The following is a 21296-nucleotide window of genomic DNA, read 5'->3' as shown; positions in this document are numbered from 1 at the left end:
CATGCTATGTCCACTTTTTTATATTAAAAAAAAACTATATAAATATTTTGTTTTTCAATTACATACAATGGTTAGTCTCTACCAATCATGTTTTTTGCAAGGTTTTGAATTTTACAATCCCCCCTTTTTTCTTCCCCCTCCCCCCCAACAAAAGGCAATCTGATATAGTCTTTTTTTTTCTTTTTTAGGTTTTTGCAAGGCAAATGGGGTTAAGTGGCTTGCCCAAGGCCACACAGCTAGGTAATTATTAAGTGTCTGAGCCTGGTACTCCTGACTCCAGGGCCAACTATGCCACCTAACCACCCCGCCACCCCTCTGATATAGTCTTTATATTTGTTTTCCTGATGTACATAGATCAAAATTGAATGTGTTGAGAGAAGAAAAACAGATACATGAGAAAGAAAACATTAGAGATAGCAAAATTATATAATTATATAATTATATAATACAACTTTTTAAAAACTGAAGGTTATCTTTAGTTTTCATTTAAACTTCACAGTTCCTGGAGCCACTAGGTGGCACAGTGGATAGAGCACCAGCCCTGGAGTCAGGAGTACCTGAGTTTAATTCTGGCCTCAGACACTTAAATTACCTAGCTGTGTGGCCTTGGGCAAGCCACTTAACACCATTGCCTTGCAAAAAACCAACCAATCAATCAACCAAATAAATAGCTACAAACACACAAACTAACTTCACAGTTCCTTCTCTTGATAGAGATGGTATTCTCCATCACAGATCCCCTAAAGTTGTCTCTTGATTATTGCACTGATGGAGTAAGGAAGTTTTTTAGGTTTGATCATCACCCCATACTGTTGTTAAGGTGTATAATGTTCTTCTGGTTCTGCTCATCTCACTCAGCATCAATTCATACAAATCTTTCCAGTCTTTTCTGAAATCTCATCAAACATGATTTCTTATAGAACAATACCACAATTTGTTCAGCCATGCCCCAATTGATGGACGCTGCCCAATTTATTCATTCATTCATTCATTTATTTACTTATTTATTTATATTTAATATTCTCATTTTGTACAAATAATTTTTTTACATTAATAAAATATTCTTGTTTAAGATTAAACAAAATACCCCCCATAAATACAGACTTGTTTGAGCCATAAAGTAAAGGGGAGAGAAAAAAAATTAAAATTAAAAAATTAATAGTAATAATTGTAGGTATGGCCAGATGGTGCAATGGATGGAGCACCAGCCCTTGAGTCATGAGCACCCGAGCCAACATCCGGCCCTGTACACCCAACAATCATCCAGCCGTGTGACATGCAAGCCACCTGAACCCCACCGCCTTGCAAAAAACCAAAAAAAGAAAAAAAAGACCGAAAATAAAATAAAATAGTAATAATAATAGTAAGGGGTGGCTGGGTGGTGGACAGAGCATTGGCCCTTGAGCCAGGAGCACCCAGGTCCAAATCCAGCCTCAGACACCCAATGATCACCCTGCTATGTGGCCCCCGGCAGGTCACCCAGCCCCATCTGCCCTGCACCCCCTCCCAAATAATAATAATAATAATAATAATAATAAAAATGTGCTTGAGTCTTTGTTACAACACCAACAACTCTGTCACGGGTGGATCACGTTCTTTATGATTAGTCCATCGCAAAAGTTACTTCCATATTTTTCCACGGGTGCCATTGCTAATTGCAACTCGCTCCTTTTGTATTTCTCCACTACCATGTACTATATTTTCTCTCTCCTTTTACTCTGACTCTGCTGTAGGGTAGCTGAGTGGTGCAGCAGACAGATCCCCAGCTCTAGGGCCAAGAGGGCCTGAGCCCCCATACCACCCCTTAGGCCGAACATCCACCTGGCCCTGTGGTCTCAGACAGGGCTTCCACTCCCAGCCCCTTGCAAGAAATAAAAAAGAAAATGTGTTATATCTGACCACTCTCCCCCCATGGTCCATCTTCTCCTCCATCACTCACATTCCCCCCTTCCCCCTGTTCCCCCCCCTTCTTACTCCAGATGCCTATACCCCATTGAGTATATATATATATGCTTTTTCCTCTCCTAGCCACCTCTGATGACAGCAAAGATGCCCTCATTTCTCCTTGCCTTCCCCCCCTTCCACATCATTGTAATAAAGAAAAATCTTATTATATGAAATATCTTGGCCTATTCCTCCTCTCCTTTTTCTTTCTCCCATTACATTTCCCTTTTTTCTATTGACTCCATTTTTACACCATATTTTATCTTCAAATTTAGCTTTCTCCTGTGCTTCAACTATAAAAGCTCCTTCTACCTGCTCTATTAACTGAGAAGGTTCATATGAGTATTATCAGTGTCATTCTTCTATGCAGGAATATATGTAGTTCATCATCATTAAGTCCCTCATTTTCCCCTTCTCCTCCACTCTATGCTTCACCTGAGTCCTGTATTTGAAGATCAAACCTTCTGTTCAGCTCTGGCCATTCCAACAGGAACATTTGAAATTGCCCTGGTTCATTGAAAGTCCCATCTTTTTTCCCTGGAAGAGTACATTCAGCCTTGCTAGGTAGTTGATTCTCAGTTGCATTCTAAGCTCTTTTGCCTTCTGGTATATTATATTCCAAGCCCTAGGAGTTTTTAATGTAGTTGCCACTAAGTCCTGTGTGATCCTGACTGCAGCTCCACAGTATTTGAATTGTGTCCTTCTGGCTGCTTGTAATATTTTCTCTTTGACTTGGGAGTTCTGGAATTTGGCTATAATACTCCTAGGGGTTGGTTTTTTTGGGATCTCTTTCTGGGGGGGCGGGATCGGTGGATTCTCTCCATTTCTATTTTGCCCTCTGCTTCTAGAATATCAGGGCCATTTTCCTGTAGTAATTCTTTGAAAATGATGTCAAGGCTCTTTTCCTGATCATGACTTTCAGGTATTCCAATAATTTTTAAATTATCTTTCCTAAATCTGTTTTCCATATCAGTTGTTTTTTCAGTGAGAGATGTTTCACATTTTCTTATAATTTTTCATTTTTTTTTTTGATTTTGAAGTAATGAATCCTGATTTTTTTTTTTTTTTTTTTTTAGCAAGGCAAATGGGGTTAAGTGGCTTGCCCAAAGCCACACAGCTAGGTAATTATTAAGTGTCTGAGACCAGATTTGAACCCAGTTACTCCTGACTCCAAGGCAGGTGCTTTATCCACTATGCCACCTAGCCACCCATGAATCCTGATTTCTGGTAAATTCATCAATCTCCCTGAGTTCTATACTTTGTCTGAAGGATTTGTTTTCCTCAGAGAGTTTTCTTATCTCTTTTTCCATCTGGCCAATTTTGCTTTTTAAAGCATTCTTCTCCTCTATAACTTTTTGAACTGTTTTATCCATTTGACCTAAGCTGGTTTTTAGCATGCTATTTTCTTCAGCATTTTTTTGGATTTCCTTGACTAAGCTGCTGACTTCATTTTCATGTTTTTCCTGCATCTCTCTCATTTCTTTTCCCAGTTTTTCTTGTAACTCCCTCATTTGATTTTCAAAGTCTTTTTTTGAGCTCTGTCATAGCCTGAGCCCAATTTCTGTTTTTCTTGGAGTCTTTAGATGCAGGAGCTTGTGCTTCCTCTTCTTCAGACTGAGTGTTTTGATTCTTCTTGGGCTCACATGCAAAATATTTCTCAATGGTGTTCCTCTTTTTTCTCTGCTTGCTCATTTTCCTAGCCTAAGCCTGTTTTTGGGGTGCTTTCTGAGCTTTTGGGACACTCCCACAGTGTGAGAATCTCTGTCCTCCCTCCTGGTCTGTGAATGACCATAAGCGCCCCCCTCTGCCATGGGGCTGGGGTGAGGGGGCCCCTGCTGTTCTCCGGGGGGTCTAGACTGGGATCAGGATCTGCATGTGGTCAGAGCCCCAGAGTCCTGTTCCAGGGGCAGAGGGCAGAGCTCAGCAGTTTCTCTCTCTTCATTCCCCTCCCTAGGTTCAATGGGCTCATGCCCTGGGGGCTCCTGCTTACCAGCTCTCCCTGCTTCTCTGTCCTGGATCTGGGGGTGGCCAAGCTGCTGCCTGTGTGCCCTGAGGGCTGGGCTTCATGTGCTCGCTCTGGAAGAGGTTCCTGTGCTGTTCCTCCAATTTGTGTCCAGTGCTCCCCGGAGTGTAGCTCAGGAAACCCCCCCCCAGCTGCTGTGAGCTGCAGCTCCCAGTGCCCTGGGCCTGCCTCCGGGAGACTGAAGTCCTTTGGCTCTGGTGGGCCACCCCTCTGACCCCGGGGAGCAGAGCCTTTCTGCTCTTTTCCAGGTTACCTTGAGTAGGAGAACTGCCTCACTGGGTCCCTCTGTGGGTTCTGTCTCGAAAGTTTAGTTAGAGTCCTTACAAGATCTGCTCTTGTCACCATCTTGGCTCCACCCCCTCCCCCAGCTTATTTGTTGATAAAACTAATAGCTCACTTTGATAAGGCACCTATTATATGAGGTTAAGTGCTTTACATTTTGACACTGTGCACTTTTTAAAACTTCTTTTGCATTTTATATCTCTTGGGTTTTCTCCCCTTTAATTCTAATTCTTTTTTCACAACCTGACTGATATGGAAATATATTAAAACACAATTGTACATGTACAACTTTTACCAAATTGTTCAATGCCATGGGGAAGGAGAGAAGGGAAAGTAGTAGAAAAATGTGGTACTCAAAAACTTCTTTAAAAGTTGAATCTTGGGGTGACTAGGTGGTGCAGTGAATAGAGCACCAGCCTTGGAGTCAGGAGTACCTGCGTTCAAATTCAGCCTCAGACACTTAATAATTACCTAGCTTTGTGGCCTTGAGCAAGCCACCCCATTGCCTTGTAAAAACCTTAAAAAAAAGTTGAGTCTTGAAAACTATCTACGAATTGGAAAGAGTTAAAATAGCATCGAAAGAGAGAGAAGAAATTCAAGCTGTGTATTAAACTGAAGCTGTGATATTTCATATGCAATTTTTTTTTCTCTTCTTTGTATATAGAAATACTCTTTTGAGGGTATTTTCCAAGTTCAGAGCCAAAAAAATGTTACTTAAGGAATTTATGGTATGTACCTAAGGGTGAAATTCTCTAATGCAAATGTTTAAGATAAAAGATTGGAATGAATATAGAAGGTTCACAAAATATCCTATGCAGTGTTCTTCCCCACCCTTTTCAGTTGTTTTCATTTCTTTTTGTTGATTATTAAATCTTCCTATTGTTTGCCCAATTGAACAGCAATAACAAATTCACAATAAATTATCTTAGTTTTTCCTTTCTCATGCCTCTCATCTTTTGAATCTCATGAGATCCTGGCACCCTCTTAATGACACCAACTTTCTTAGCCATCTTTTCTAACATAGACTTCACCTTGACATTCCCCCACTCACAAGTCAAGGTTGGGGAGTTTGGAGTTTGTGGTATTTACTCTCCTTTCCCACTTCAAAACTCATTCACTACAAACATCGCCCAGTAATTACTTCCTCCTGTGAGGTTCACGGAATCTAAAACCAACATCTAGTCAAAATTCTGTTTCTTCTTTCTTGAGTGAATTCAGGGTTTGGTTCACAATCTTTTCCCCCCTAATCCTAACTTCCCCCTCATACAAAGGGACTTCAAAAGACATGTGATATCTTTTAATTGTGTTTACCATATTTCCATATCAGACAGATTGTGAAAGAAGAATTAGAACTGAAAGGGGAAAAAACTATGAGAAATAAAAAATAAAAGTTTTAAAAAGTGGACATTTGCTTTGTATTCAGACTTCATAGTTTTTTCTCTGGATGTGAATGCATTTCATCACAAGTGTTTTAGAATTGTCTTTGATCACTGAACTGCTGGGAGGAGATTATATATATATATATATATATATATATATATAATTATATGTAAAATAAATAACATAATTGTTCATGTCACAATGTTGCTGTTAAGGCGCATAATGTTCTCGTTCTGCTCACTTAACTAAGCATCAGTTCATTGCATTTTTCAAAACTTTTATAGATTTAGCACATTAACTTCAAAACTATTCTGCATATTTATTTTCCTTGTTAATATGTTCATTTCCTAAAAATATTTTTTGGGGGCACAACAATTATTACTATACCTGCAGTTTAAAAACTGCTACATTGTAGCAAATTTAATCCAGCAAACTATCCACACGTTAACAGTATTCTAAAAACACATTTTGAAACATTAAACATGTGTTGTACCTTCTCTCTAGTCCCTGATCTCCTTGTAGGTAGGTTGTGAGGTAGCTTGTGTTCTCTGGATTTGAGGCAATGATCAAAATTCTTTAGGTTTTTAGGGTTTTTTTCTCTACATGTTATTACTGTAGGCATAGTTCTTGTGCATTTGCTCAGTTTATTCTTCATCAGTTTATATGAGCATTCCTAGGTTTCTTTGAAATTGTCCCTTTCATAATTTCTTCTGTGTAATAATACACCAAATTAATATACTATTGAATTTTTGGTCAGTTCCCCAGTTGATGGAGTACCCACTTTATTTCCAGTTCTTTGCTGTGATGAAAAGTGGAATTAAACATTTTTCTACCCATAGCTCCTTTTCTTTTTTCTTTCTGTTTCATTGTAAGCCTAGTAGTAGTATTTTTGGGTTAAAGGATACATAAAGTTTAATGATTGGAGTGGAGGGAACATAATTTAATTGTTTTCTAGAATGACAAGATCAACTTACAGGTCCACAATCAATGTTATACTAATGTGTCTGTCTACCCTCAAGACAGTTAATCATTTATACTTTCCTTTTTTGTCATTTTTGTCAATCAGCTGGTTGTGAAGCAGCATTTTATTTGTTAAATAAAATTTTTTATTTACTTTTTAGTTATTTAGAACATTTTTTATATGTCCATTGGTATATTGGATTTCTTCCTTTGAGAATCTTTTCATATCCTTTGACCATTTATCTATTGGAGTACTGGCTCAAAAATATTTGAAGCAATTCCTGATAAACCTTTATCAGAAACTTAGCTGCAAAGATTTTTTTCTCCTTGTTATGTTTGCCTTCAATTTAATTGCTTTGAATTTATGTGAAGAACTTTAATTTTGTTATCAGAAATTCTGTTTAGTCATAAACTTTTTTCCTATCTGTAATTGTGAAAGACGTTTGTTCCTACAATTTTTATGATCTGACCTGTATCATAAGTCAAGTATCCTTTTTTGGCGCTATGTGGTGTGAGATCTAGTTCTAAATATAATTTCTGGCAAACTACTTTCCAAATTTCCCAACATTTTTTTGTTCAATCAAATAAACTTTTATCCCAGTGGTTTGGATTTATTGAGCACACTATGCTTCTGCATTTGGTATGTTTCTGGGTATTGTGTACCTAATCTAAATATGTTTCTGAGTATTTTGGCCATGTCTTTAAGAAAATGTATTTGCTCATTCATTTCCTTATATAGCTTTGGATCCTTGTCAATATTATTTTTAGCAACTTTTAGAACTTTAGATTTTATTTTCTTTTGTGAAATTTAATTTTTCCATATTTTAACATTTGTACACTTGCAAGTTTTTCTACCATTTTTCTACCACTCTTCTTTCCTCCTCCCTCCCCATGGCAAAAACAATTTAGTAAAATGTGTACATGTGGTACATTTCTTAAACACCTACTTGGATGACCATTTCTTGATGCAAAAGAAGAAAAAAGTCTTGACTTTCAAAAAGTTTATGTAAAAGTATTAAAGAAGCAAGTGAAACAGCTAAGAAACAGAATATAATCCAGTTATGGTCATTAAGATATTAATACATAAATATTATGAAAAACAAAGGAGAATGTTAAAATGCTAGGAAATGGGTTTTGACAACAATAGGACTAATAATGAGGAGAGAAGGAAAGACAAGCTTTGGGAAAAGGATCTAATGAAATATTGGAAGTTTTCCTTTTTAAATTGTTTTTTAACTTTTCTATTTTACTTCTAATACTGACTGTTGGTTTTATTAATGCAAACAATTTTAATTTAATAAAGTCAAAATCATCCATTTTACAATTTTCTTGTTTAGTTATGAATTTCTCCCTTTCCATGGATTCAACAGCATTTTTTTTTTTTTAGGTTTTTTTTCAAGGCAAATGGGGTTAAGTAGCTTGCCCAAGGCCACACAGCTAGGTAATTATTAAGTGTCTGAGACCGGATTTGAACCCAGGTACTCGTGACTCCAGGGCCGGTGCTTTATGCACTGCGCCACCTAGCCTCCCCTTCAACAGTATTTCTTGATCCTCTTGATCTTTTTTTTTTAGATTTTTGCAAGGCAGTGGGGTTAAGTGACTTGCCCAAGGTCACATAGCTAACTAACAAGTGTCTGAGGTCACATTTGAATTCAGGTCCTCCTGACTCCAGGGACAGTGTTCTATTCACCACCCAGCTGCCCCTATTTCTTGATCTCTTAATTGGTCTATGGTCGCATAGGTATTTTTCACTATAGCATGTCTTGACCTTCAAGAATAATAAAACTGAAGAAAGTGTGAAAAAACAAAACCTGAAATTTTTATATTTTGCTAAAAGAATATGAAGAAGTAAGAAATAGCAAAATGTTAATACTACTTTGCTTTGTGTCCTTTCTGATTTTTGATTTTTTGCAAGTCAAACACAAGGCCACACAGCTAGGTAATTATCAAGTGTGTGAGGCCTGGATTTGAACTCCTAACTCCAGGCCGGGTGCTCCATTCATTGTGCCACCTAGCTGCCCCTGAATTGCCTTTTCAAAAGACTGTTTTTCTCTTTTGGCCTTTAACTTCTTGTTCAAGTGCAGCTTTTGTCTGTTGAATACTCTATTGAAAGTTGATTCCCCCCCCCTTTTTTTTTTTCCGGTCCTTAGAGGTTGTTAATAGAAACTCATTCAAAGGATCATACCTATAAAGTTGAAAGGGATCTTGGAGTCAAACACTCCTTTCATGTACAGACAAGGAAATTGAGGTGAAGTGACCCAAGATCACACCTTTAGCATTTAAGCCTATCCTCTGACTTTTAAAGTCTATATCATGCTGTATTTCTTGGACCTTACCCCTGAATGATTCCCGTGATGAATGTAAGGAATAAAAGTAAGGGAATGATGTAGGAAATATTTATTGCTAGATTTTTTAAGGGCCTTTACTTCATCAGAACAGTGAGACACATTTAGTTAGTGAATCATGTTCCAGTATATCTTTCACAAAATACTTATTGCTTCATGCAGATATAATTTAGCATATACTTGTGAATTGAGGGTGGAGTGAATATTTCTAGTTCACTTAAAAGTATTCCCCAATTATTTATAAATGTTAACAATATTAGTCTTTTTAAATGAGCACATTTTTAACTGATTAGCTCTCCCATTTAGAGCTTAGCTCATTAACATGTCTCTTTGAAACAATTAGTTCATATTTAAAAAGTTTTTTTGTTCTTCAAAGTTATGCATAGTGAGTGCTTGTCTCTAGTGTGGTAGCTCTAGATGTCAATTTATCTGCAACACCATGAATTGAAGTTCTGCCTGCTGTTATTTTCTCCTTGGAGGCTGCAGTGAGTTGCAGTGCAATGTGCATTTGATTTAGAGTAAGAAGACCTGGGTTTGAATTTGGACAAATTTCTAAACTTTCTTGAACTTTTCAGATTCCTCATCTTTGGGACGAGATTACTGGCTTCCAAGATTTTTTTTACTCTGAATCTATGATACTATAACACTCTTCTCCCATATTGAGTAAATTATATTATGGTTAGGTTGGGATAAACCACTAAAAAATATGCCTGACTAATAATGAGAAGAGAAGGAAAGAGACAAGCATGTATAGGAAACTGGGAAAGGAAAAATTAAGCTGATTTTTGCTGTATTTTTAAAATAACTGAACTCCAACAGATTGATTCCCTCTAAGTTAACATTGCTCAACTAATTCTCACATGTTTTTAGGATATGAGTTGGGAGATTATTCAAGGCATGTCATTTTACGAGTGATACCTGTGCTTAAGAAGTATTTTCCTTCCCCTGCTAATTTACCTTCCTCTAAAAATTATAAAGGCCAAAATAATACCATTTTGAAAAATGTCAAGGGCTTAGGACTTTTACTTTTATAAAAAATTACTTGATTTTTGCAGAAATTACTTTAGGTAAAACATTCTGTTGAGAGGTAGTTTCAATCAAAAGGGGTAATGTTTGACAGAAGTTGAATATTATGATAACAGTTTGCTCACAATATATTAAGTCATTATTTTTATTTTGGTTATTCCTGTATTACATTCAGATACAGATAGAGATATAAATGGTATGCATGTGATAGGAATAGATGACTTACAAGGTTTCTTCTGTCTTTAAATCTATGAGCTTGTGATTACTTCTGTGCAGTGTATGTGTATACTACTCTATATCAGTGTTTAGCAAATATAGACCCTCAAATAAATTCTTGTTTAGTGATTGTAGCCATAGGTTTCATGTTAGTGAGAGTACCTTGCATTATCCAGTAGTAAATGTCATATTCTTTCCCTGCCAGCACATAGTTAAGGAAGGTCTTCCTTATTTGGAATTTGCTTAATCTATCTGATGAATTAGTCTTCTTAAAGCAAGACTGATTTATTTACTCTCTGCTCAGAAATCCTTGAATTAATAAATTCATCATCCTCTACAATCTGACTTCCAGCGTACCTTAATTTTATTTTGTCCAGTATAGTTGCAGATATCCTATACTTAGATAACTCTTGCCTTAAAGAATGCCTGCATATCTTTCTCTAAATCCCACTCTTTCCTTTAAAGGATTATCTAAAATTATACTTTTTTTAAATGAAATATTCTGCCTCTCTGAATGACCATAGTGGTTTAAATTTTTAAGGACACTGTTCATATTTTCCTTTATTTTAATAGTTACTTGCATACTTCTTATCCCTATACTATTTGAAAGTTGTTTTTCTTTTCTTTTTTTTTTTGAATTCTTGATGGTATCCTTGCATCCCTTGTGACTATCCAAGTACCTTAACATTAAGTTGAAGTCAGTTTGTTTCAAATACAGTTCTATTAGTATAGCTTATAGGTAGTGAGAAGTTTTTTCCCTGTTCTATTTTGACTTTTGTATATATATTAGAACTAAGGTATTAAGTTGTAAATCAGAATCTGATTTTTAAGAGTTAATTTTTCTCTGCCTTTGCCGAAGCACACTACTTCATGTAGACATTAGATACAAAACACAGATTGGGGAAATTATGAAGGGGAGAGGGTATATAAACTGGTTTGGGCCAAAATAAATCTTTTAGCCTCATTTCTGATTCTGCTAGTTTTCATGCTATCTTGTTGTTTTTCCATAGTAGTTCTATTGAACAGAACAGGTTGCCCTGAAATTGGGCAGAAGGACTGTACATTCTTAGAATGTTTAATTAGGGGAAAAAAGGGATTTGCTATATAGGATTTTATAAGTCCTTTACTTGTCTTACTCAGATCATTGTATTGCTGAGAATAACTAAATCATTCACAGATGACAATTTACAAAATGCACACTGTTCTTTTGGTTCTGCTCACATTACTTTGTATCAGTTCATGTAAGGTTTTCTAGGTTTTTCTGAAGGCATTTTATGTAATTCTTAAAATTAATAACCACTATGTAAAATATTTGAAATCATCAGACTGCAAATTAGGATACATAGATTCTCATCTCAGCTTTGCTACCAATTAACTATGTGACCTAGGGCAAGCCATCTTATGTTTGATCATCTTTCATAGGAAAGAATAGGACTAAGATATTCTGACATTTCTTCCAAGTCTAAAATTTTATATTCTCTATAATCAACTTTCTCTCTATATATATGTACACACACACACACACACACACACACACACACACACATACACATTATCTGATGAGGAACACTGAATAAGAATAGTAATAAAAGATATTGAGAAATTGTGATAGGGAGAGAGATTGGTCATGTGATGAGAATTAAGGATAACTAGTGGATTATCAGACTATAAGTATTTTTAAAAAGAGAAAGTAATGAAAGTCTCTGGCAAATGGACCAAACTGGTGAACAATTGGAGGACAAGTACAAGAATTGCACTGCATGTCTGACAGGGATGAATTATGATTTGCTTTGTTGGGTGAGGGCTTCTGAATTGCTAAAAATGCAGAACCAGTTGAGTATGGCTTGTATGTGTTTATTTTTTTATTTCCCCTAGTAATAAAACGTATTCTTTTCTTTGGGTCTTAGATTTTTTTTTTTTGACTACTGCCCTTCTCTCACATAATAGGAGCATTTGATTTAATCAGATGTCTAAAATGCTTTATTCTGATTTTTTTTTTTACAGATTTTCTATTTTGTACATACGTTGTTTTGTATATACTGTATATGATGACTTCAGTGGGCAATGAACGTTCCCGGGGCACTCGGGACAAAACTCAGATTTCAACTACACAGATGACACAGCCGCAGAAACAAGTAGTACAGGTAAGTTTTTTTCCTCTCTAGTGTAATAAAATAATTTAGTCATAAATATAAATCTGAAGTGACCTTTCTCTGCTAGAGAGAGAGAGAGAGAGCACGAACGGATGGAGGAAAGGAAGGGAGGAAAGGCTAGAGAGTGAGTGCATGAGAGCTTGAGCGAACTAGTGCAGCAGAAAAAAAATCAATTGGCAGACGGTTTGAAACATGGAGAGACATACTGCCTGAAGAAATTTGCATTTCTTAACATACTTCTTGATATCACGTAGCTTCTAGGCTGTTGTTTTTGTATCCCTTGACTATGGACCCTACGACTATCAGTTGTTACTTTCAGACTAAGAAAACTTTAGCAAGATGAATTTGATAACAAAATTATGAAGGCTGCATTAAAGTAATCAATTTGGAGTATTTGAGAAAATAACTAATTCATAGTTTTAAAAACTTATAACTTTCAAATGCAGTAGCACTATAACAAGTAATAATATTTTCCAGCCTAGGCTTGGCTTATTCAGTAAGCAACATAAAATTGTTTTATCTACTACAAGCACACACTCCATTATTTATTTATTTATTTATTTTATTTATTTATTTTTAGTTTTTGCAAGGCAGTGGAGTTAAGTGGCTTGCCCAAGGCCACACAGCTAGGTAATTATTAAGTGTCTGAGGCCAGATTTGAACTCAGGTACTCCTGACTCCAGGGCCAGTGCTCTATCCACTGCACCACCTTGCCCCTTATTTATTATTTTAAATAGGTTAAACTAGCTCCTGAAAATTTTGCCCATATTGTTATTTTGCTTGACATATCTTTGTAAAAAGTATACAAATAACTAATTTGAATCAGGTATGACTAAATTTTTATTTGATTTAATTGTTTCCATAGTAATGAAATTATATTCAAATGCCAAATAAATATGATTTGTGAATTAAAATAACTTTAGGGGCAGCTGGGTGGCTCAATGGACAGAGTGTTGGACCTTGAGTCAAAAAAACTTGTCGTCTTGAGTGCAAATCTGACCTCAGAAATTTATTAACTTTGTCCCTGGACAAGTCACTTAACCCTGTTTGCCTCAGCTCCCAGTGAAATGGAGAAGGAAATAGCAAACTACTCTAGTATTTCTACCAAGAAAACTTCAGATAAACAAATGACCCTTTTTATTGAAGGTGATAAGATGCTTTATTTTGAATTGTGATATCATTTTGCACCTGCAGGGTGCAATCTCGGTTCTGCCACCCACTTACCCTTTTAAAGTTGGACAAATCACTTAACTTCACTTGAAGTCTCCTGGGTAAAATAAAGGGATTGGATTAGTGACCATTATGATCCTTAAACTGTGAATCTGTGATTCTCTGATTCTATAAAAGACTGACCTGTTTTCCTTTTAAAAATATTTTTATGCCTTTTGTTTTTTATAGCATTCATTTTAAACCTTATACTCTTCTTGGACTTTACTTTGTCCAGTGGCCAAATGTCCTTTATAAATGTCCAAAAAATTTAAAAATATACAATATAATAACTTATCTGATAGAATATATGTTACATGATACTTCTCTGCCTTGGGGCAGGTAGGAGTATAATTTCTTCATCTGTTCTCTCTGTCTTCCCTTGGTTTATTTTGTGTTAGATTTCCTTTTAGTGGTATTTGTATTTATGTTGTCCATTATGTAAATTGTATTCTTGGTTTTGCTTATTTTACTTTGTAATTAACTGTATAAATCTTTCCATGTTTCTCTGAATTCTTTGTAATTTTTTTACTACAAAGTTATATTGTTACTATACCAGTTTTTATATAATGAACACCACAAATGATATTTCATTATAGAAAAAGCAAATTATTTTATATGAAAATATAAATTGTTTTAAAATGTATATTAAATTTGAAGCAATAATTATATATATATAGCATTTTATATATATGTGTGTGTAAATATATATATATATATATACATATATATATATATATTTAAGGTTTACAAAGGGCTTTACATATATTCAGGCATTTGATTTTCAACAGCCCTGTGAGGTAGGTGCTTTCATTAACCCCATTTTACAAATGATTAAAACTGAAACCCAGAGAGGCTGAATGAATTGCCCAGCGTCATAGCTGGTAAGTGTTTGAAGTAGGATTCCATCTCTGCTTTGTAGACTAAGCCCTGTACTCTTGTTTGCTGTGCCATCCTGTGTGCCTAGAAAGTCTGTTTAGAAACCTGAGCTGCTTGTCTGTGTTCCCTTTTGGACTTTTCTGCTCTTCTGTTTATTTTAAAGTGTTACATTGAAACTTCTTTCCTTTTTTTCTATCTGTATCAGCCATGTGCTTTCTTCCTCACAACTCCTTTCCCCTACCCCCACACTTTCCTACCATTCCTGTCTTCTCCATATGTTCAAATAAAAGTCCTTCCTTTTAACAGACAAGTATAATCAAGCAAAACAAATTCTCTTTTCTGAAAATGGTCTTCGTCTTCTGCCCCTCTAGAGGGTTCACTCTTCTTCCCAGAGCTTAGAAACATTTTTCAACATCAGAGTTCTGAATTCTTTCAAAGTTATTTTCCTTTATTGTTGTTTATAGTATAAATTATTCTTTTGCTTTCTATAGTTTTTTCAACTCATGAACACCCATTACATATCCAATTCTTTATTACCTCAACGAATCCTGCTGGAAATATTTCGTTACATACTGGGGCTTTTTTTTTCTATTTGACTTCCTTGGTGGTATATGCTTATTTGTGGAATTACTGAGCCATATCGATATGAACACTTCCAGTCATTTTTCTTATATGATTCTCAAATGACATCCACAATAGTTTGATCACTTCATAGTTCCATCAATAGTTCTTCACAATCTGTTCAACATTGCTTTTATCTTTAATCTTTGTGGAATGTATCACCTTTGATCTAATGTACATGTCTTTAATCTAGTTAAATATTTTCCAATTACATTTTTGTCTCTTTTGCACTGCATTTAGCTATCTGTGGACTGTATGTAGCCTATGGGTAGAGAGAGATACCTCTGATTTAGAGCATTTTTTATGTGGTCATTAATTGTTTGCCATCCTTTTGAAAATATTTGGTATCCTTTGAGGTATCCTGTGGTTGCTCATCCATTGGGGTATGGTTCTTGGGAATAGGGATGTGGTTCTGGGGTGTCCACTTAAAGAAACATAATCAGAAAGATTTTTTCTAGTAGAGAAGTAACTTATGGTTTTGAGTCTTGATCTGGAGATATTAAAGATGGGTTTTAGGGCAGGTGGTAAAGATGACTCTTTGTTTAAATGTGGTCTTGTAACTACTATAGCCTATGTGAATTATGGAGGGCAGAATAAAGTTAGTACTACTTTTTCTGGCAAAATTAGCTTTGCATATTTTAAATTACAGTAAAATGAGCTAGTGAGGCATTAATATGAGTGTATTTGAGAGTTACTAATAGAGGTAAATGTTCAAAATGAAGAATAGTTGGGGCAGCTAGGTGCACAGTGGATAGAGCACTGACCCTGGAGACAGGAGGACCTGCGTTCAAATCCGGATAAGATACTTAATAATTGCCTAGCTGCATGACCTGGGGGAAGTTACTTAACCCCATTGCCATAAATAAATAAAATTTTTAAAAAATGGATAGTTTTAGAAATTCTCTCATATGGCTGATGCCGCTATTGTCCCCCCTTTCTAGGATGAAAATTTATTGATCTCATGCTTTTCATGTAAATTTTTATTGTTTCTAAGTTAAAAAACATTTGCCTTTCTTCTCCTAAGTTAATATCATTTATTCTGGTCATATTTTGCTTATAGTTATGATAATTATAAAATTCAGATTATTTTTTGAAAGGACAAATATTGAAACTGAAGCTTAAAAATTTTGGCCACATAATGAGATGGGGCTCAATTGGTAAAAACTGATGTTGGGAAAGATTAAAGGCAAAAAGAAAAGGGAATAGCAGAGGATGGGATGGATAGTATCGTTGAAGCAACCAACATGAGTTTGGAAAGACCATGGGAAGTAGTGGAGGATAGAAGGTCTGCTCTGATCTATGGGTTTCTGAAGAGTTGGACACGACTGAATAATAGAATAGTAACAGAATTAAAAAAGTATTGCATTCTTTCCTAGACCCTTATTTACTTTGTGATTCTTAATTTCTACTTCTCTCACTTTCTTCAGTTTTAAAATGGGGATAGCTACAGAATGACTTCCAAGGATTGTATTGATCAAATGATGCCCCAATATTTTGAATGTGCTTAATTAGCACAGTGCTTTGGCCATAGTAGGCACTTATTTAAAACTCCCCCCCCCCCAAACATTTCCTTATTAGTTTTTGGTAGCTTTTTATCAGTACATCTAATGCATTTAAGTAATCTAGCTGGTATTGGCCATAATTTAAAATCTAAATAGAGCCAGTTCTCCTAGATGTGATCTTGGGCAAGTCACTTAATCTATCTGGTACCTTGGGATTTTTCCCTTATAAAATTAAGGTGTTTGAATTATATGATATTTACAGCTTCCTTCATTTTTAAAATATGACTCTTGTAATGTTAATATTTGGAATATCTCTTTGATCCAAATTTTCTCATCTGAAAGAGCTGGCAGTATAACTCAATATGAACATGGTTCATTACTAAGAAATGTGTGAGCAGTTAACATATCAAAAGAAAAGGAAACCTCAGGAAATCTTGTACAATTTATTGTCAGCTAAAGCATGACAAGATACTTGATAACACATTACTTCTTTTTTTTTTATTTTAGATTTTGTAGTGGGGTTAAGTGGCTTGCCCAAGGCCACATGGCTAGGTAATTATTAAGTGTCTGAGGTCCAATCTGAACCCAGGTACTCCTGACTCCAAGGCCGGTGCTCTATCCACTGTCTTTTTTTGTATTTTTAATGAAGTTTTCTTGGCTTATTAAATCCAATTGAATTTTCTCTAGTTAGTTTAGAGAGGACTAAAAACAATCTGGAGTGTCTCATAAGTTATGTATATAATTTAAAGTTAAAGTATTTTAACTGTTTTCAACTTATTTTTTTTCCCTTTAGGTTTATCAGGTCTTGCTTCCCCTCCCCCCCCGCCTTGAACTCACACAGAATGATTCTTCAGAGAAAAAAAAATGTAACTTTTATGATGGAGGGGAGGGGGAGAGATATTTAGGAGTCCAAAAATTTTTGTTTGACCTCAATAGGTCATTATGCAGTGGATTAGAGAACATGGATTTAACATCAAAACAAATGTCTGTCTCAGGTAAATAGGGCCTTTCATTTGAAAGAGATAGATGTTTTAGTTTTTTGTCTAAGGATACATAGGGTAAATGTACAGTTTTTTTTTTTGAGAAAGTCTTTTTTATTTTACACCCTGAAACCATATCGGTATTGTATTCTGAGCCCAATGCTTTGTTTTACCCTAGTTTGAAGAGGCATTTTAGTCATCAATTTTAGTTCTGTAGTGTAAACAAAATGAAACCTTAACTTTCTTGACAGTTCAATTATATATTTGACTGAACTTAGCTTTATTGTAATATAATTAGTATGTTAGATCGGAATGATGTATTTTTATGTAGATTGTAGAGTATTTTGTATATTAACTTTCTTGCTGTTTCATTTTCTCCTATTTTCTAATCTCAAGGTTCAGTCTTTGACAACTTTTTTTAGTTTTTTCAATGTTCTTTGCTTTGAAGAAATGAAAAAAAAAGATGACTTCAACACCTATTATATTGACTCTGAAATCCATATCTGCAGCTGTTATATTCCATACTTTTCAGCACATTTTTCCTTGGGCTACTACTGTTCTCGTGTTCAGTATAGAATTTACAAATTTGCTCTCCATAGCTGCTTTCCATTGTGTTTGTAAATAGATACCTCCATCCCAACTTTTTCTAATTCTATAAATGTTGACATTTTAACTTTCCTTTTTCCACCCTTCTGTCTGGTCATTCAGTAAATCCTTTCAGTTCTTTTTAAAAAATTCTTACTGCTGCCATATTATCTTAACTCTATCTACTTCATAATTGAACAACTGTTTGAGCTCATGTAGTAGAGTGAATCTTAGACTAGGGACTAAGGGAAAATAAAGGCTTTGCCAACCAGCTGAATTTCATTTTTATCAAGTTACTATCTCTTTGGGTCTCATTCTTTACACTTGTCATTCTGTATATTTTATAATTCATTCTGTAGAGAATTTTCTTATTGTTTGCCTCATACTTTTCTACCTTGCCTATTGAATCTATAATAGACATGTTTATCAAGATAACACAGAACAGTTGTGTTTCATGAAAACTGAATTTTTCTTTTTAGTGGATATATTGATAGAATGAAAATGTGCACAAAAATTTAATGATAATTCCAGGTTTGTACCAAAAGGTATTAAATTAAAAACCTTTTTGACTTAAGGAAAAGCTTTACAAAGAATTGGAAGCATAAGACCTTGGAAATAACCTGGGAATTACTTCCTATGCAAATTGATACTGTTCATAACAAACTTAGTGATTTGTTGCTAAAAAAAGATGAATGCAAATTTAAGTAGCATTAATTGTGTTAAAGGTATTGAGTAGGGGTTTATATATAATAGGTATGTTTTCAGAGAAAATGGATTTTGTAGAAGAGATTTTTTTGAGTGGCTTAGAGGATAGCCCTCTGGAAAAATTTTTTTTTTTGCCTTAACTCATAGATTTCCAGCTTGCCCTTGCAGATATTAAGAGGGAAATAAGAAGACAATGAGTGTCAGTATTGGTACTTAGGTTGGACAAGTTTTTGAATTGAGATTATCAGACGTTAGTGTAAGTGTTTACACATGGGTTTTTAGAATGGAGAGAATTATTATTAAATTCCTCATTATTATTTCTCTTTAATTTCACTCTAGACTTTTTTTTGGCAAGGCAGTGGGGTTAGGTGACTTGTCCAAGGTCACACAGGTAAGCATGCATTAAGCATCAGAGGTCAGATTTGAACTCAAGTCCCCCCTGACTCCAGAGCCTGTGTTCTATCTACTGTGCCACCTAGCTGCCCCTTATTCTAGACTTTTCTGTTTTTTTTCCCATTGGCTGTTTCCTCTTAATATTTAGAGATGAAAGTAACCACAAAAGTTAATTAGTATAGTTCCTTTTCAGTTTAATGATAATTCTGAGAAGTAATTTTTCTAAAGGTAGCATAGGAATAGTAACTTTTAGAACTACGTCACACTCCTTTTTCTTACTGCACCATGCTGTTTCACAGTGTTTGGTTTTTTTGTATCATTGTCTGAATTTTCTGTGTCTCACAAATCATTTTGTGAAAATGACTTCTTGAGGAGGGTAGGTGTTACATGAGAGCTACTCTATTTAAAAAGATGTTAAGTATATTGGAGAAGAGGTCTCCGCTCATTCAAGTATATTGGAGAAGAGGTCTCTGCTCATTCCTAGAACATTAACCTTTTTCATATTATGGGCCCTTTTGACAGTCGAAGCCTATGACTCCCTTCTCAGAAATGCATCAAATTTCAGTGGAAACTAATCACATTGAAATATGATTTATCAAAATATTTTTAAGTAAAGTTCAAAGCATGACCCCTCTTCTTATAAAACATTTTCTCTTCTAGAGAAAAGTAGATGCATTTAAGCTTTGGTATTCTCTTTTTAAAAAGTGTAAAGGTATAGCTAGTTTTTTAAACAGAGTTTTTGTTTCACCATGATGATTTTTAATTTCAGAAAACTTTTGCATCACAGTATAAAAACAGTGTAGATATTTTAAGGTATTCTTAAGTATGGACTGTCAGGTAGAAGAGTCATTGAGACTTCTATTCAGATAGGCAGAAAAGTCTGGAATCTTTTCGATGAAATAAAGAAAAGAGGTTATGGAATAGGTTTGAGGCAACCTACATACTATGTATGTGCAGGCATGACTTCTGATGTGAGGGCTGCTGAGCCCATTTCAGGCTGCTGTCCACCTGGAGCCACCTAATTCTTCACCTGTGGCTCCAAGAAATCATAGCATGCAAAGTGACCACACCCTGGTAAACCATTTTGGCTGATGGACTAAACCAGGTTGAGGGTAACTGAAGTCATCTCAGACCTACTGGAGAGTTAGGGGAGGATGTCTACCCTAAGAATGTGAAGTCTTTCACTGGTGGAATGGGCAGATAAGAAGAATTCTTTCCAAAGGCCATGAAGGCAGTTTAAGCAGTTGTTTAGGACCTTGATTAGACATAGAAGATGCCAAGGTTACTCACTGTATCTAGTTGCCTTGATTCTGTCTTTCCACTAGACTGTGATTACTTTGGGAGAGAGTGAGACTGGCACTTTGTCCAATTCTGCTTCTCTTAAATCTAATTTATCCTTAAATCAGAAGGCATCACCCATACCACTGTACTATACCTATCTCAGAATCTTTTGATGACAGGCAACAGGCAAGTGATGAAGAAGCAGGTACACTGGGAACTGTAGACATAACCCTGCACACAAGTTGAGAGGGCTGTCCCCTCATTGGAAGCAGCAGTGCAATTCAGCAGTCCATTTGGGTGTCTGAGCAGCCCTTTTAAGATCACACTATTTGCTTCCTAGTGTGAGGAAGGGACTAGAAAAAATATTTAAAAACTTTCTACTTGCCCAATATGGACCTGATTACTATGGCAGGCAGAAATCCCACCCTGAGAGTAAAACCCCCAAAATATACAAAAACTTCTTCAAAGAAAATTCCTCTCAGCATCACTGCATGGAATATATGCATACTCATAGACAGCACAAGATCCTATAGACCTGAAGGATGAGCAACTTTTTTTTTTTTTGGTAAGACGAATGGGGTCAAGTGGCTTGCCCAAGGCTATACAGTTAGGTAATTATTAAGTGTCTGAGACCGGATTTGAACCCAGGTACTCCTGACTCCAGGGCCGGTGCTTTGTCCACTATGCCACCTAGCCGCCCCTGAACAACTCTTTTTACAAGAGAATTCAGCAGGTATCATATCCAAGTAACAACCCTGAAGTGAAACAAGGCTGGCAAATTGAAGTTTGACTTAATTGAAGTATATACATTTTTC

The 21296-nt window shown here is 35.5% G+C and overlaps 1 protein-coding gene across 13 annotated transcripts in view; it reads left to right on the top strand.

Annotated features, from left to right (window-relative positions):
* The window catches only part of UBAP2 (ubiquitin associated protein 2), a 157670-nt gene that overhangs the window by 16944 nt on the left and 119430 nt on the right, over positions 1-21296 (top strand). For 12 of the 13 annotated variants that reach the window (XM_074205961.1, XM_074205959.1, XM_074205962.1 and 9 more), the window contains one exon: positions 12181-12320. In XM_074205961.1, the coding sequence (XP_074062062.1) occupies positions 12222-12320 (99 nt within the window). In that variant the 5' untranslated portion in view covers positions 12181-12221. Of the gene's footprint in view, positions 1-12180; positions 12321-21296 lie in introns of those variants that run through there. The other variant, XM_074205964.1, reaches the window with a different exon arrangement.

This window comes from Macrotis lagotis, chromosome X, assembly GCF_037893015.1.
Source record: "Macrotis lagotis isolate mMagLag1 chromosome X, bilby.v1.9.chrom.fasta, whole genome shotgun sequence".
Taxonomy (NCBI): Eukaryota; Metazoa; Chordata; class Mammalia; order Peramelemorphia; family Peramelidae; genus Macrotis; species Macrotis lagotis.
Note: the sequence above shows the minus strand (reverse complement) of the source record. Positions and strands in the feature narration are given on the sequence as shown.